The 16016-nt window shown below is 33.9% G+C and overlaps 1 protein-coding gene across 1 annotated transcript in view; it reads right to left on the bottom strand.

The window, feature by feature from the left end:
* USH2A (usherin) overlaps nucleotides 1–16016 on the bottom strand; it is a 962202-nt gene that overhangs the window by 239961 nt on the left and 706225 nt on the right. The window contains 2 exon segments of the mRNA XM_020982269.2: nucleotides 3431–3599; nucleotides 9792–9990. Coding sequence (XP_020837928.1) covers nucleotides 3431–3599; nucleotides 9792–9990 — 368 coding nt within the window.

Genomic DNA, 16016 nt, shown 5'->3' with positions numbered 1-16016 from the left:
AGGCAGGAAGGAGGAGATATTTGTAGAAAGCATGTGAATAAGATGAGGTGAGGAGAAAAGAGAAAACTCTCAATGAATAGCCTTAACTTTTTCAGGCAAATATGAGGTAAAGTCCTCAGCTGAGAAGATGATTAGGAGACCCACAGAAGGTTTGAGGAAGGTAAGAAAGGTTGAACACTTTTTGCTGTGGTTACTGGGATAATGAATCCATTGGAACTATAAAAGGATTGCATTGCTTTATTGAAGAGCCAGTTGAGATAACATAACATAACTTTGTAGTGGACCCAGTCAGCTTGGTTTTATGAAAGTTATTCAACTTTGGATCTTGGCAATACATGACTGGTCACAGGCGAAGGGGACCAGAGACTTGAGTGTAGAGGATAGTGAAGCACTGAACTTATTTATCAAAGGGTAGAGAAATGGAAAGGAGGAAAGTGCAAGTAGTGCAGAAATGATGCTACGGGAAAGGACTGGAGAGATCTGAGAGGCAGTGTGCATTGTGGGTTAAGCAAAGGATTTGGAATCAGGTTGATGTTCTGCCATACTTATAAGTTGTGTGCTAATGGGTGGGGTCATGACCTTCAGGGCTGCTTCTACAAAGTGAAGATTGTACTTGTATTATCTACTTCATATCTTAAAATGCTATGTAATGGGTTGCTATTGTAGAAAGAATTTATGTTCAGTTGATGTACTGAATGAATAACCGAGGAAAAGCCTTCTAACTCTGAGAATCCAGAGATTCCGAATTCTCTATTTTCAAGAAGCTGATAGAATATTTAAGTTTTACTCTTTGATTTTCTTCCAGTTGAATATTTGTAAAAGGCACACAAGGTGAAGACAATTTCTCAATACTCAGTAGCTATGTCTATATTTATATTCTGGTGATACTAATTACTATGATTAATGCAATAAAACTTTTAGTCATACAATCAGTTATAAATACAAACCAGTTGTACACAAATAGTTTTTACTCAACTAATTCGAATAATTTTGACAAAGATCTTTAACCATTGACTTGCTCAGATGTTTTGGCATCATGTTTGGGGTTTTTTGTTGTTGTTCAGTCATTTCAGTCATTTCTGACTCTGTGGCACCATTTGGGGTTTTCTTGACAAAGATACTGAAGTACTTTCCTGTTTCCTTCTCCAGTTCATTTTATGGATGAGGAACTGATGCAAATAGTGTTAAATGACATGACCAGGATCATGCAGCTAGAAAGGGTCTGAGGCCAGATTTGAACTCAGGAAAATGACTCTTCCTGAGTTCACGTCTGGCACTCTATCCACTGTGCCACCTAGCTGTTTCCATGTTTGGGATACAGTTTATATTAACTGGGACTTGGAGAAAAAACAGTTCACAGTGGGTCAAATGCTAGATTTGCAATCAAAAGATATGGACCAAAGCATTGGATCTGATACTTATTGGCTGTGTGATTTTGTGAAAATCATTTTATTTCTTTAAGTCTCAGTTTCCTTATAAGTAAAGCTGGGATAATAATACAGTACCTAGTTTGCAAGTGTGATTTTTAGGCACACATGTGATAATATACATAAAGTGCTTTATAAACCTACAAGCTCTATATAAATAGTAGCTATTATTGTAATAACTCTAATTGTCATTCAATATATATATTTAGGACCCTTCCTAAAGAGTCTTAAAAACTTATCAAACTCCCCTCTCTCCCAGCAATTTTTAATGCTAATCAGTCTTGCATCAAGTAGATAAAAAACACTCATAGAAAAAAAAATCAACATTCTCTACACCTCTGCCAGGACAAATAGTGTTACTTACAATGTCAGTGTGTGTGTGGGGATATTTGCAAGGCTGGAATAGACCTTTCCTAAATAAACATGCAAACATGTTAACACTGTTTGGGAATGCATTCTCAAGTACCATCACTGGACAGTTTCTGTGTGGTTATGGCTTATGATTTATAAACACAACTAGATGTTAGTTCTCTTTCTTCAAATAAAGACAAAGGAGAATGATAGTGGGCTAGGTGGGTGATCCATGACCAAGAATTGAAAAGAAAATCTTCATGAGAATTTATTTTACTATTTTCCTGTTGCCCTCCCCCAAACTGCACTCTTTTAACCCTTCAGTGTTCTGCAGCTCTATGAGATGTTAAAATGTTGAGAAGATGATGAACAGAATTGGTAAGAGGTATTCAATGATCTAGGCATTTCCTGTTCCAGTGAAATCACAGGTCTAGCCTCTATCCCTACACTAGTAGCAGTAACAATGTCATTGATATCCTCAAAAGCATATGGAACTGACAGTTCCATTTCTATAGCCATGAGCTTGGCAAGAGGAGGGAACAAGTTCATAAAGCCCCCTCCACATTATAGCAAATGCCACCACAGAATTGGAAAGAACAAATTTAGTAATTATCAGTGAAATGAGATGAAGAAATAGTTGGTGCCATTTTGCTTTGTCTCTACAGCAAGGATTTTCTTCAGAGCAATTAGTTGTGTCAATAATAGTCACCTTGATGTATTTCATTGTATTATTTAACCCAAATGAAGTATACTTATTGATCTCGTTATGATGTACTGTCTCAAATGAGTCGATTGATACATATATTGTAGAAGAGGTAAGCCCAGAATTTGATAAGAAGAAGAATGTAAGTTGGGCTACATTTGGAAAACTGAGTGGTAGTTTTAATGATTTCAAACTGATCCCTGACAGACACACACAAAAATCTAGCTTTCAGACACCAATATTTTCCAATGATGCTGTTTGGCACTAAATGCTATGCCAACATGAAAACAAAAGAAGCAAAATTATGACTTATGAAAATGAACACATGAATTATGGAGTCACACAATGGGTATAGATAGAATGCCACAAATTATCAATGATAAGAAGTGGAATAAAAATACTACCAAGGACACGTACATTTGGAGAAAGATCAGTAAGTCATGAGAGGAAAGCCAGGGATAACAGATGGACAATCTGAATACTACTCCAATATACACAACTGCTAAATGACCTAAAGAGAGACCTTCAGGACTTTGGCTAAATCCTGTATGGAGGATTTTTAAGAAGATCTGAGCAAGAATTATATAGGGTGAGAAGGCATTGAAGGGTTCCAATCTTACTCACCTACAAAAAGCGTTCATGCTGATGAGGTAACATATCCTTCAAAGTATTTGAACCTAGATACAGTTACATGGCATATTTATCTTAACTCCTTATTTCTCCTTTTCAAAGTCTTTCACACATTTCAGTAAAGCAAAAAGAGATGGAATAAAATGAGGAAGACAGGCTACATGTTATTTGCTCTAGTTTCATGTAGAGTTGTTTAAAACAGCTGAAATGGATCAGAGGGGAAAGGGGGATTCCAAGTAGATCCATGAATTTATGGATCCATTTGCTTTTTCTGTCCCACCATGCCAAAGATAATTGACTAACAAAATTGTTTTCTCACCTGGGAGGACTCTGGTATAATACCCTGAGCAGCACTGATGTTTCTGTTGTATCTCATGCACATGACCACCACAACACACTCTGGATGAATTAGGATGAAATGGGATATAATTATCCTCACAGCAAACATAACCAGGTTTGAGGTCATAGAGAATTCCATCACAACAGACCTGAAAGTATTTTTAAAAATAAGAAATGTCAACTAAACATATTGGTATTGTCCCATAAAGCCATATGAATCACTTTCCCATATCCCCTTGATCAGAGTGCAGGTGAAAACTAGGGATAAAATAATGCAACTTTGTTAAAACTGGGGTCTTTCCAACATGATTAGGATTCAATAAATGACATCTGATAGCATATAGCTTTTCTATTAGCTTTCAACTATGCTGCCCTAATAAAATACTCTATAAATATGAACTATCTTTTAAATGTTTTTGTCTTCCTATGTAGAGCTGATTTAGATATGTAGATAAATGGTTCTCTTTAATACCCTTTAATAAAAAAATTTAATGATTAGACACTTAGTACAAAAAGTCTCTGTAACTGTAGAAAGCATGTTTCATTTTGATGTTTAGGTTTCTTTTGTTTCATTTTAAAATGACGATGAGTATTGTTCTTATAACCTTATTTATAACCATAATCATCACACAATGTGGTCTCAACATAGAAAAACTTCTATAAATTTGAGTATACAGAGCACAGGGCACCAATATTTTAAAAAAGAAAATTTACATGGAAATGAATTTTGAAAGCTCTTTTAACTCTGGATTTTCTTTAGGTACTGGGAAGGAAATTATATGCTTGAATAATCAAATAATTATTTGCATACTTACTTGTAGGCAGAAAGAATAACATACTGTATACATAACAAATCATGCCGAATACTCACTGAAAAGTAACCTCAGAATCTCTACTCTGCATGGTTTACTTTAATTAGAATGTATGCTTCCTGTGGCTAGATGAAAAAATCATTTGGCAGAAAACTCTTGTTTTTAAGTGCTGTTGTCCGTTGCCCTCCTTTTTCTCATTGTCAGCTTTAGTCTGCAACCCTTGAACTCTATGGAAGCTCATCACAGGAGCAGAGAAATATGGAATCTGTTTCCATCTTTTTAAAAAGAGTGTCAGTTTGCACGGTATTTTATTTACTCCTCAAAAGTTACCAGCACAAATATTATAAGTTCTTCAATTAAAAATCAAAAGTTTACCTTTATAGGCAGAGGCAAAAAATCTAGGCAAATTAAGGAAAAAAATCTTATAGTTTGAGAGTCAGAAGGGACCTTATTGGCCATGTAGGTCAATCCATACAGAAAAGGAATCCCTAACATAACATACTAACAAGGGTCATCTGGTCTTGGCTTGAAGACCATGTTTTGTGTCTTTCAGTGAAGATTAGCTCAGACTCAATGATAAAGTCAGGGATTCCTCCCTTTAGCAACATATCCTTTTTTGCCTGGTACAACTAGATATTATAAGTTATATAGCTCACATGTGTGAAGTTTAACCAGTAACACAGAAACTCATTTATTTTTGTTTCTATTTACCCTCCTCAAAATCTATATTTATGATTTCATTTGTAGGAAATCCTGCTGGGGAAATTCCCTCCATCTACATAGATGGGCAATCTGGGTGTAACTTTTAGCCTTAGATAGTCACCAAGTCATTAAGATGTTAATTGATTGCTCAGGGTCAAGCAGAACATGTGTGCTCAAGGCAGGGATTGAACACAGGTCTTCCTGACTCTAAGGACAGCCTTTGATCCATTACAATATACTACCTTTCTTTTGAGAGCAATACAAAACAGCATACCCCAATGGAAGCAGATCATTATTCAAAAATCTATGTGTATAAAAGTAAATATGTATATGTATTATATATATATAAAACACATATGTATGTATAATACATGTACATATATCCCTATTTAATTTAATCAAAAGGCATTTACTAATATGTACTGGCTTTTAATTAATTAATTAATTAGTTTTTGGTTTTCAACATTCACTTCCACAAGATTTTGAGTTCCAAATTTCTCCCCATCTCTTCCCCCCTACCCCATGATGGTTTTTTCTTTTATTCTGATTAACCCTTCCCCCAATCTGCTCTCCCTTCTATCGTTCCCCCATCCCCTTTCCCTTCTACTGTTCCCCTATCCCCTTTCCCTTATACTTTCCCTTAAGGGAAGACAGATTTCCATACCCAATTGAGCGTGTATGTTATTCTCTCCTTAAGCCAAATTATATACTGGCATTCTTGATCTGGTTTAGTATTAAACAGAATTGTTATCTGACTTCAAGGATCATATATATTACTTCATTCTTGGGATTATGGATTTACAGCTGGAAAAAAAAGCACCAGTTCCAAATCCCTCATTTTACACGTAAGGAAACTGACACCCACAAACAACTTAATTCCCTGCCCAGGGATTCAGAGATACTAAGCGGCAAAGGTAGGATATGAAGCAGGTCATCTAACTCTAAATCTAGAACTCTTTCTACTACAGCGTGCTGTTCATTAACCTTCTATATTTCAATTTGCTTCAAAGCTTTCTATTCAATATTATGTCCGGTGATACTGAGACATTGGATGGATAATCTGCCATTCCTCCTTCAGTAGAATCAACCAAATGTTCCATTTCTTTTAACAACATATGTAACTTACCACTCTTCAAATAATTCCTGAATCTATTATTATGCATGGTAGCTCCATCATCTGCAACTTTCAGTAAATTATGAAATGCACTCTTTTTTTGGCAGCATTGTTAGGACCACCACAAGCTATTTACAGTGGTATTAAGCCCAAAGAATTTGCATTAACAACCTACAATATCAAATGTAATCAGGTAATGCTAGAAATGTGATAATAAGCATGAATAAAAGCAAAGACAAACAACTGGCTTTCTCTTTTTCCTAACTCTGGGAATGAGGTTGCACATAATGATAATGGGAGCTAACATTTATATAGCACTTACTACGTGCCAGACATTGTGCTAAGTGCTTTACAGTTATTATCTCTTTTGAGTCTTATAACAACCTTAGGAGGTAAGTAGTGATATTATTATGCCCATTTTGCAGATGAGGAAACTGAAGAAAACAGAGATTAAATGATTTGCCCAGGGTCTGAGGCCAGATTTGAACACAGATCTTCCTGATTCCAGACCCAGAATTCTATCTACCGTACCACCCAGCTCTCTCATAACAATGTGAAACAACATAAGAACTTCTTAGAGCTCTGTTTTCTAGGCCACCAAGAGTGGGGCTTGGATAATTTCTTCTTTCGATTCCATTGAAGTGAGTGGTCTAAAACTCCAATGGGGGGAATTTTACTATGTAATTTGGGGACAATGACGTGGAAAACTTTTTGGGTTGCTGAAAGACACTTCTTAGGCAAGAGTAAATTAATGAAGAATGTGGGGTGTTTAGGTAAACAAATAGGATAAGCAAGTTCTCTGGGGAACAATAAAACAGAAAGTTCTTACCCTTCAAGTTCAATTTCAGAGTTGCATCTAGATAACTGAACTGGAATTTTCCATGACTAGGACTGAGGCAGTTGGTTTGTTCTCTGAAAACCGTATTTTCAAAAAGTAGCATTTCCATTGACTTCATAAGGAACTCTACAAGCCCATGGTGAAGAATCTAAGTTTAAATGCCATTTCATACACACACACACACACACACACACACACACACACACACACACACACACACACATGAACATATACACACAAATACACACACAAACACCCACATATACACACACACTATCTTCTATGTTGTATCCAAAATATTCTGGGATTTGAAATGAAAGGTTTTTTTTTTCTCTTATCCTTTTCTCTTTTTATTTTATTTATTTTTGAGAGAAAGGGAGCATGTATTTTGTGAAATGTTTGATGGCCCTAAAGAGAGCAACTACAAACAATCATTTCTTCTGGGATTTTGGTTGGCTTACTTTAGTCTCTTTCCCTCACTATATCTGTGTTGTCCTTGACCCTTAAAATACCCATAAGGTTTTCTTTAGTGCATCACTTAAAAATGATATCTCTTTATATTGCAATGTGACTACTGAATTATAGGTAACAGCCTGGTGTGATGTTTTTTTTTTAAAGAGTATTGGACAGTATTTGCATACATGAGTCTCATAAGGGTGATTTAACTTGTCTCTTTTTTCATATCACTGTATTATACCTGCATCTCTTCTCCACAAATGATGGACTATATAAATTTTAGTTGTGGTGAGACAGGCTATGTTCCTTTTTTGCCTTTAATTTTTTTTTAAATGGATATAGTTGTAGTTATGTGTTCTCTGTCAGATAAACTATTTAATTCATAAATAACTTACTAAAAATCCCTATTCACATAGCATTAAGTTTTAATAGATATTTTCCAAAATATTAAAAACCTAGGTCTGAATAGCTGAATAAAATTGGAGGTGAGAGGAAACATTATGATACTTTAAGCCTAAAAATACAGAGATGCTTAGACCAATGTCATGTGTTAACATAATGCCTGTGGTTATTAACTTTTCTTGGTTCTTCCAGAAGATATCCTCCATTACAGTCTGAGTCTGATACCTCATCATTGCATGGAAGTGACTTTGGGTTTATAAAGGCTCCGTCAACTGGATGAAAGCTCTGGCAAATCCTAAGTTGAAAAGGCTTCAAGAATGGACCAGTGATGAACTGTGAGCAAAGCGTCAGCCTAGCTAAATTTGATGAGGCTTATCTTCTAAAAGGTGGTCCCCTAAGTGATACTTTTTTTTTGCCTACCACAACTCATTAATTCATCTAGTAACTTACGAATGGCTGTGGCAGTAAAAAGAGCATCTGTGAAAATAAAACTACAATTATTTGGAACTAAAGAAGTGTCAGGAGGTATATTTTTAATATTACATCCTCATTGTACAGAAATCTACGGTTTGTTACAAATTGAATTTTCTCTCTCTCTCACTGTATATATGTATACACACATACACATACACCTATATATGTAAATACAGGTATATATAATTATTACATTCAGTGTGTTTGTTTTCACCAAGTAAGGAAACATAAAGATTGTCCAAAAAGTCTTGGTGAGGTTTTATGGAATCACTAACTTTTAGGACATCCTGTACATAAAGTCCTGATATGCTACATAAATATGAACTCTTACCATTATGATTACTTTGGAAAAGGGCAACTCCTTTTTTCAAATGGCCTGTACTTCACTTAGTCTATTGCCTGACTGAAGTTTGGCCTTGACATTATTCTCTAGAATTTCCATAAAAATAAAATCAACTCCCGGCCCAAGTTATTCACGTTGGTGTATCAAATTCACTGGACAATTCTTTGACTTGGCAATATGCTTGTCACATGATAATATATAATCACTTCATAATTTTCACCTTAACAGAAAGAACATGATCAAACAAAGTAATAAAGGCAGATGATATGCAGCATATGTATGGTTTTATGTCACTATTCTATTTATAATTCCTTTTTTCAGAGAATATTTAAGCGTACATCTTTATAATCTTTCCCCCAAGTAATGCCTAGGCATTGAAAGATGCAATGTTTTATTATATAAAATATTAAGGTAAGTATGTTAGATTTTCCAAAATATTAAATACCTAAGCATAATACGAAATTTTGAGCTCAGATGGAAAAAAAAAACAAGGTTTTGCAAACCTTCGATGATAACTCATTGCTAAATCTGTCAGACACAATATATTTTGATGTGAATCACTCAAATAATTCACTCTACTAATTACCATTTCCTTGGACAGTAAAACCTTGCGAATGTAGTAATAGCTTTAGTCACTGAATGTGTGATGCTGTTGTTGACAAATACGGACATTATTTCATTATATGTAATCTTGCCTTCAAACTAAGGATTTTCTGCATCATTTGTCAATAAAAACCATTTACAGACTCTACTGTCTGACTATTATTGATCCAAATCCTAAGCTGCAACTAACATGAACATTAATCTGCAAATGACCATAATTTCAAAATATTTCTTACAAACCATGATAGGTCTTGTTCATTGCTTCTCATCAATGTCATATCAGCAACCACCCACTTGGAGCAGAAACCACATACAGCTGTTGCAAAGAAGATCCAATCCATCCTATTAGGCAAAAATTTTGGAGCTGACTATCATTCCAAATAAACCAATATATCCTTTGTAGATAGTGATAAATGTTAAGAATAAAATACACGTGAGCAAGATGTGTCTTTATAAATAATCTGCTTTTTTCCCAAAAGTTCTTCTTCTGACAGCAGACATATTGATTACTATAAACTCCTATTCAAAGAGCCTCCACATGTTCTGGGAAATTTTAGGGCAAAATTTTTTTTGGATGAATTACATGAAAAGATGTACCTTAGATTCAGGAGAATAGCACGTGTGTCCGCAAATGTTTTCAGGCTTCTGACATTCCACAATTCTGCAGAACCCATCACTCTGCTCCCCGATCACTTTTTGGCCTTTAGTACAAGAATGCCAAGTTTTACGCAAAAGTTCATAACCAAGGATGATGCCATTTGGTTGTGCTGGTGACTCCCATTCAATCTGAAGGGACCTATAGCATATAAAATAATCAACATGTAAAGCAGGGGCTCTTAAGCTGTGGTCTACAGACCTTCAAGGGCAGTATAGACAAATTTCAGGAGATCTGTGAACTTGAATAGGAAAAAAACATACATCTTTATTTTCACTAACCTCTAACTAAAATTTATCCTTTTCTTCAGTCATAAATGTAGGCAGAAAAAAAATTCTGAGAAGTGGTCCATGGGCTTCAACAGATTATCAAAAGCAGACAATGACACACAAAAAAATTTAAAAATCCTGATATAAGGAGTAGCAGTTTTTTAATTTGTTTTATTTTCACTACTTTTTTTTTAGTTCAGTGACATCTTGTACAGTTCCTGTAAATATTCTAATGTAGTTTCTTGTATTCAGTAGATAGATAGATAGACAGACAGACAGACAGACAGACAGACAGACAGATAGATAGATAGATAGATAGATAGATAGATAGATAGATACATACATACATACATACATACACACATACATACATACATACATACATACATAGTTGGATGGATGGATGGATGGATGGATGAATGGAACTAACATTTATTAAGTGTTTGTCATGTGCCAGACATTTTGCTAAGTGTAGGAGATACAAATACAGACTAGCAAAATAGGGCTTTTCAAGGTATTCACATTCTGACGAGAGAATTAAAACATGGAGAGAAGTTGAAAAGTGGGGAAGAAGATAAGGAGGCTACCTGCATGGAAGTGGCATGTCTGTTGAGGCAGAGGACAGAGAAAATTAAAGGATAAACTGACTTGATAAACTGACTTAAGAGTGAGATAAAGCAGAATTGGGTCCTAGCCATAGTCACCAATCAGAACAGTAGGGCCTCATAGCTGAGGTTTCAATAGGCATTTACTAAATTTTTTTTTATTCAATTGAACTCAACTCTGAATTTAAAAGTAGAAGTCATTTTAGAGAAATAATGTTAAAAACATGATAGCTATTTTCAGTCAATCAAAAATACACTAGACATGAATTAGATTAACAGGTTCCTAGTCTAATATATATGTGTGTATGTGTGCATGTGTGTGTGTATACGTTATATATACATATATAAATATATTATATATGTGTATATATATGTATAATTTGTGTATATATGTATGTGTGTGCGTGTGCGTGTGTGTGGGTATGTGTGTGGGTGTGGGTGTGTCTTTAAAAAAGCATAAAATATCTTTTTTCCCCCAGTGGCTAACCATCAGAAACAACAACAAAGGAAAAGATGGAATTTGAAAATAACATGTCATTTATAAATATGGGTGGCGTGTAAGAAGTGAGTAGTGTGACTTTTATGGTCCTGCAGAATCATGGTTTATTATTTCCTTAACCAGATTTTCAAGTCTTCCAAAGTTGCTATTTTTGTTGTAACACCATTGTCATTATGTAAATCATCCTCCTACCTCACTTTGCTATGTATCAAATAAAATTACTCTTCTCATTTTCTTCTGAAACTATCCATTCCATCATTTCTTATGGCATAGTAATATTCCATCAAATTCCCATACCACAATTTGTTTAGTTATTCCTGAATAAGAGACATCTCATTAGCTTCCAGTTTTGTACTACTAGGCAAATGGCTGCTATTATTAATTCATTTATTTATTTGTTTCCTTATTTTTCTGAGTATGACTCCTTTTCCTCTGATCTTCTTTAGGGAATGGATCTAGTAATGGTAGAGTTGAGGCATAGGGTATGCATAGTTTAGTATCTTTTGGGACCTACTTGCAAATCACTTTGCAGAATGGCTGGAAGAATTCACAGCTTGATTGATAATGTATTAGTGTGCTTGCTTTCTGTCAGTCTCTCCAACATTTGTCCTTATTTTGGTTAACTTTCTCAGTCTGATTGGTGAGATGGAATAACAGAGTAGCTTTAATTTTTATTTCTATTATTATTAGTAATTCGCAGTATTTTCTCCCCTTTGGGCTTCTTTTGAAAACTGTCTGCTCATACGCTATGATCATTTATCTGTTGGGAAAAGATTTAGTCTTATAGACTTGAAGCAATTACTTATATATTTGAATATGAGACATTTATCAAAGAAGCTAACTGCAAATATTTCCCCCAATTATATGTTTATCTTCTAATTTTAAATTTGTCAAATACGTGCAAAATTTTTTCAGTTTTATAGATTAAAAAATCAATTTAAATTCTGTAATTCAATTACTCATTTAGTTATTCCTTGATCTGAAAGGTAATTCTTTCCTTGTGCCTCTATTTGTTTTGATTTCACTTTTTATGTCTCATTCATGTATCTTTTTGGACTTTATTATGGTACATGGTGTGAGATGTTGATATATGCCCGATTTCTGTCAAACTGTTTTTCATTTTTTCTAGGAGTTTTTGTCAAAAATTCTTACTTCCAATAACTAGGGCCTTTGGGCTTATGAAACAGCATGCTACAGCAATCTCTTGCTTTAGTATGTTGTTTATCTCATCTGTACCACTGCTCACAGTCTCTACTTCTAGTAGTATCAAATTATTTTTTGGTAATTATTGCTTTGTAGTACAGTGTGAGATCTCATACTGATAGATGATTATTTTTATTGGTTATTTTTATCATTATTACCCTTGAGATTCTTAATATTTTTGTTAGTCTATAAGCATTTCTTTATTAATTTTATCCTAGCTTTACAAAATAATTCTTTGGTAGTTTGTTAAAGCATTGAATAATGTTAGTTTAGCTCATACTGTTATTTTATTATATGAGCTTGTCCTACTCATGAACAATTAATATTTTTCATTTAAATTTATATTTCTGCAAAGAGTATCTGGCTTTATATACTTCCTGGCTATATCTTATTAGGTACAAATCTACCCAATTATTTAATGCCTTCTGTAGTTATTTTGAATGGTATTTCTCTTTCTAGTTCTTTTTGCTAGGTTTTGTTGATAATACATAGGACGGATGATGATTTATGTGGATTTTTTCATATTCTACATTTCTAAAGTTATCAATTGTTCCTAATAATAATTTGAATGACTTCAAATTTCCTAAGTAAATTATCACATCATATTCAAAGTGGTAATTTATTATATTTCTTTTTTGCCTATGGTTATTCCTTCAATTTCTCTTTCTTGTTTTATCGCATAGCTAACATTTCTAGAAATAGGTAGTTAGTAGGGTTGACAATGGACATCCATGCTTTTCTCCTGCTAATATTGAGATATCCTCTAACTTTTAGCCATGCATTGTAATGTTTCTTCACAGTTTCAGATAGATATTATTGACTATAGTAAACCAGGGTCCATTTCTTTCTATGCTTTCTAGTGTTGTTATTGTTTTTACAGTAAAGAATATTGGATTTCATCAAAAGCCTTTTTAGCAATTAATGATATACTTGTATATTTTTATTATTTATATTAACATGATGGATTTATTGTGTATAATATTGTTCTCTGAATCATCTCTCCATGGTTTGATAACCATATTTGTATGACAGAAAGAGGTTTGAAGGGTACCTTCTTTTTCTGTTGTTGTAAACAATTTATATAATATTAGAATGAATTGTTCTTTGAATATTTGATAGAATTCTCTATAAATCCACCCGGACCTGGAGAGTTTTTTTGTGAGCTTATTTATGACATATTAATTTTTTCTAATACTGGATTATTTAAATAGTCTATTTCTTTTTTTGTTAAGCTAAGTATTATAATTTTAAAAATATTTATTTATATCCTCCAATTATCAGGTTTGTTGATGTATAATTGGATAAAAATGTTTCTTATATATTTCCTTTATTTCCTCTTTCATTATTGTGAATTCTATTCTTTCATTTTTGGTTTTTCTCCCTCATTAAAAATAAATCATATTAGCTAACTAAATATATAATATATTTTTTAAAGTTCCTAGATTTATCAGCTTAATTTTTTGTTTCAATATTATTAATCAATGTTTTCATTTTCAGATGTTTTTACTTTGTTGGTAGCTGAGGAGGGTTTTTTGTTGTGTTCCAAGATTTTTAAAAATTAGTTGCATACTCAATTCATTGATTTTATACTTCTTTATTTGACTGAGAAAAGCATTTAGAGATATAAGCTTCTCATTTAGAAATGTTTTAGCTGCATCCTGTAAGTTTTGCTGTGTTGGGTCATTATTGTCATTTTCTTTGATTTTTTAAAATTACTTCTGTAACTTGTTCTTTGACCCACTGGACCTAGAGAATTATATTACTTAGTTTCTAATTATGCTTAAATTCTTTTAAGAGCCTTTTATAGAATATAGTTTATTGTATTATGATCAGTAAATATGTTTAGTATATGTGTGCTTTTTTGTGCTCTTTATGCCACAAAACCGTTTTTATAAAAGTGCCATGTCTAGGTAAGAATTGGGTAAATTCTATCTTAATCCCCTTTATCAGTCACCAGGGATTTGACGTCTTTAATTTTTCTAAAGTTACAATCAAGTCCTTAATTTCATTTTTTTTTATTTTTGTTAGATTCATGTAGATCTGAAAGTGTTACATCGAGGCCTCTCATGATTACTGTTTTACATTTCTTTTCCAATTTTACAAACTTTTAATTAGCATTTAGATGGTATTATGACTTGATGTTTGTGTATATACATACACATATATAATATTAATATTGATTCATTATGGTGCCTTGAAACATGATTTCTCCACTTATCTTTTTATTATATCTATGTTTATTGCAACTTTATCTGAAGTCATGATTGCTAATTCTACTTTTGAACAATTCAGTTGAAGCAAAATAACCTTTTGCTTCAGCCCCTCATTTAAACTCCATATGAACCTTTATGTTCCTAATATGTTCCTTGTGAACAACAAAAAAAATAGATTCTAATCCATTGCATTAGATATGTAATGGATTCTCATATATTCTGCTATCCTCTTCTATTTTATTGGTGAGTTTACCCCAGTAACATCCATAGTTATGGTTTTGGGTTTGTTTTTTTTGTTGTTGTTGTTAATTATGTATTGCCTCCATTCTACTCCCTTGCACTTTCCCCCTCTATTCCCAAATCCCTCTTTAAAATAAGAAGATGGGAAAAGAGAGTATGTTTGAGTGACACATCATTTATAAATGAGATGTTCTATTTCCTCTCTGTTGTGGTCTTTCTCTTCCCTTGGCCTTTTGAGCAAAGACTTTTATTCTTTCTCCCTTTCTCTTTGATCTCCCCTTCACATTCTGCTCTTTACCGTATGAATTTATTTTGATAATGAAAAATTTCTTTACATATCCTGCCTTCTCATTTAAACCTTTCTCTCCACTTCTTTTTCTCTGTCCTCTCTTATTACCATTCCAAGTTTAATGTATTTCTGTAGCAATATCTTTAAGATGTGTATATGTGCATGAGTATAATTGTGTTCAATCTTTCTGTATCTAATCAAATGAAATTGAGATTCCTAGGATGCCAGTCCTCGCCTTCTGTGATTTAATACTCATGATATTATTCATCTCTGTCTTGTGACAGATATTCCTATCTTCTTTCCCACTTTATTCTCCAATATAGTCTACTATCACTTCCTTTTTTTCCTCTTCTTCTAAGACCATTAAAAGAGAACAAAACATCCACCGGCCCTTGCCATATTTGTCTTTCTCCATGACTATTAAAGATATCAGAATTCTAAGAAGATATTTGTTTCTGACAAAAACAAAAGCCTTAGTGTCTAGCAATGGAAAGTCAGGGTCTGCTGCTACACTTCTGATTGGGATGGAGAGGTCTGACTTTGTTCCAAATATAGTGGACAAAACTGGCCAGGGGACTCCAATGCTACTCCAGTGCTGGGCTCTGCCTGTGTCATCTCTCTTGCCACAAGGTTCCTAGGCATTAGCTGTCTTGGCTTTATCTGAGTCCTCACCCTAACCCCTCCTCCTTGGGCTCAGGAGCTACTATGGCCAACCCCATTCTAGGCTGTCTCATGGATGGGGCTTTAGGCTGGACTGGTGTTTGCCTATTATCCATCTTCTTCTATTGGGCTCTGGACCCGAATTACTCCTACATTTATGTCTCTGGGCTGGGCCATTGCAGATGAGCT

Source organism: Phascolarctos cinereus, unplaced genomic scaffold (genome assembly GCF_003287225.1).
Source record: "Phascolarctos cinereus isolate Bilbo 61053 unplaced genomic scaffold, phaCin_HiC Scaffold_5;HRSCAF=322, whole genome shotgun sequence".
Taxonomy (NCBI): domain Eukaryota; kingdom Metazoa; phylum Chordata; class Mammalia; order Diprotodontia; family Phascolarctidae; genus Phascolarctos; species Phascolarctos cinereus.
This window is presented reverse-complemented; position numbering and strand designations above follow the sequence as displayed.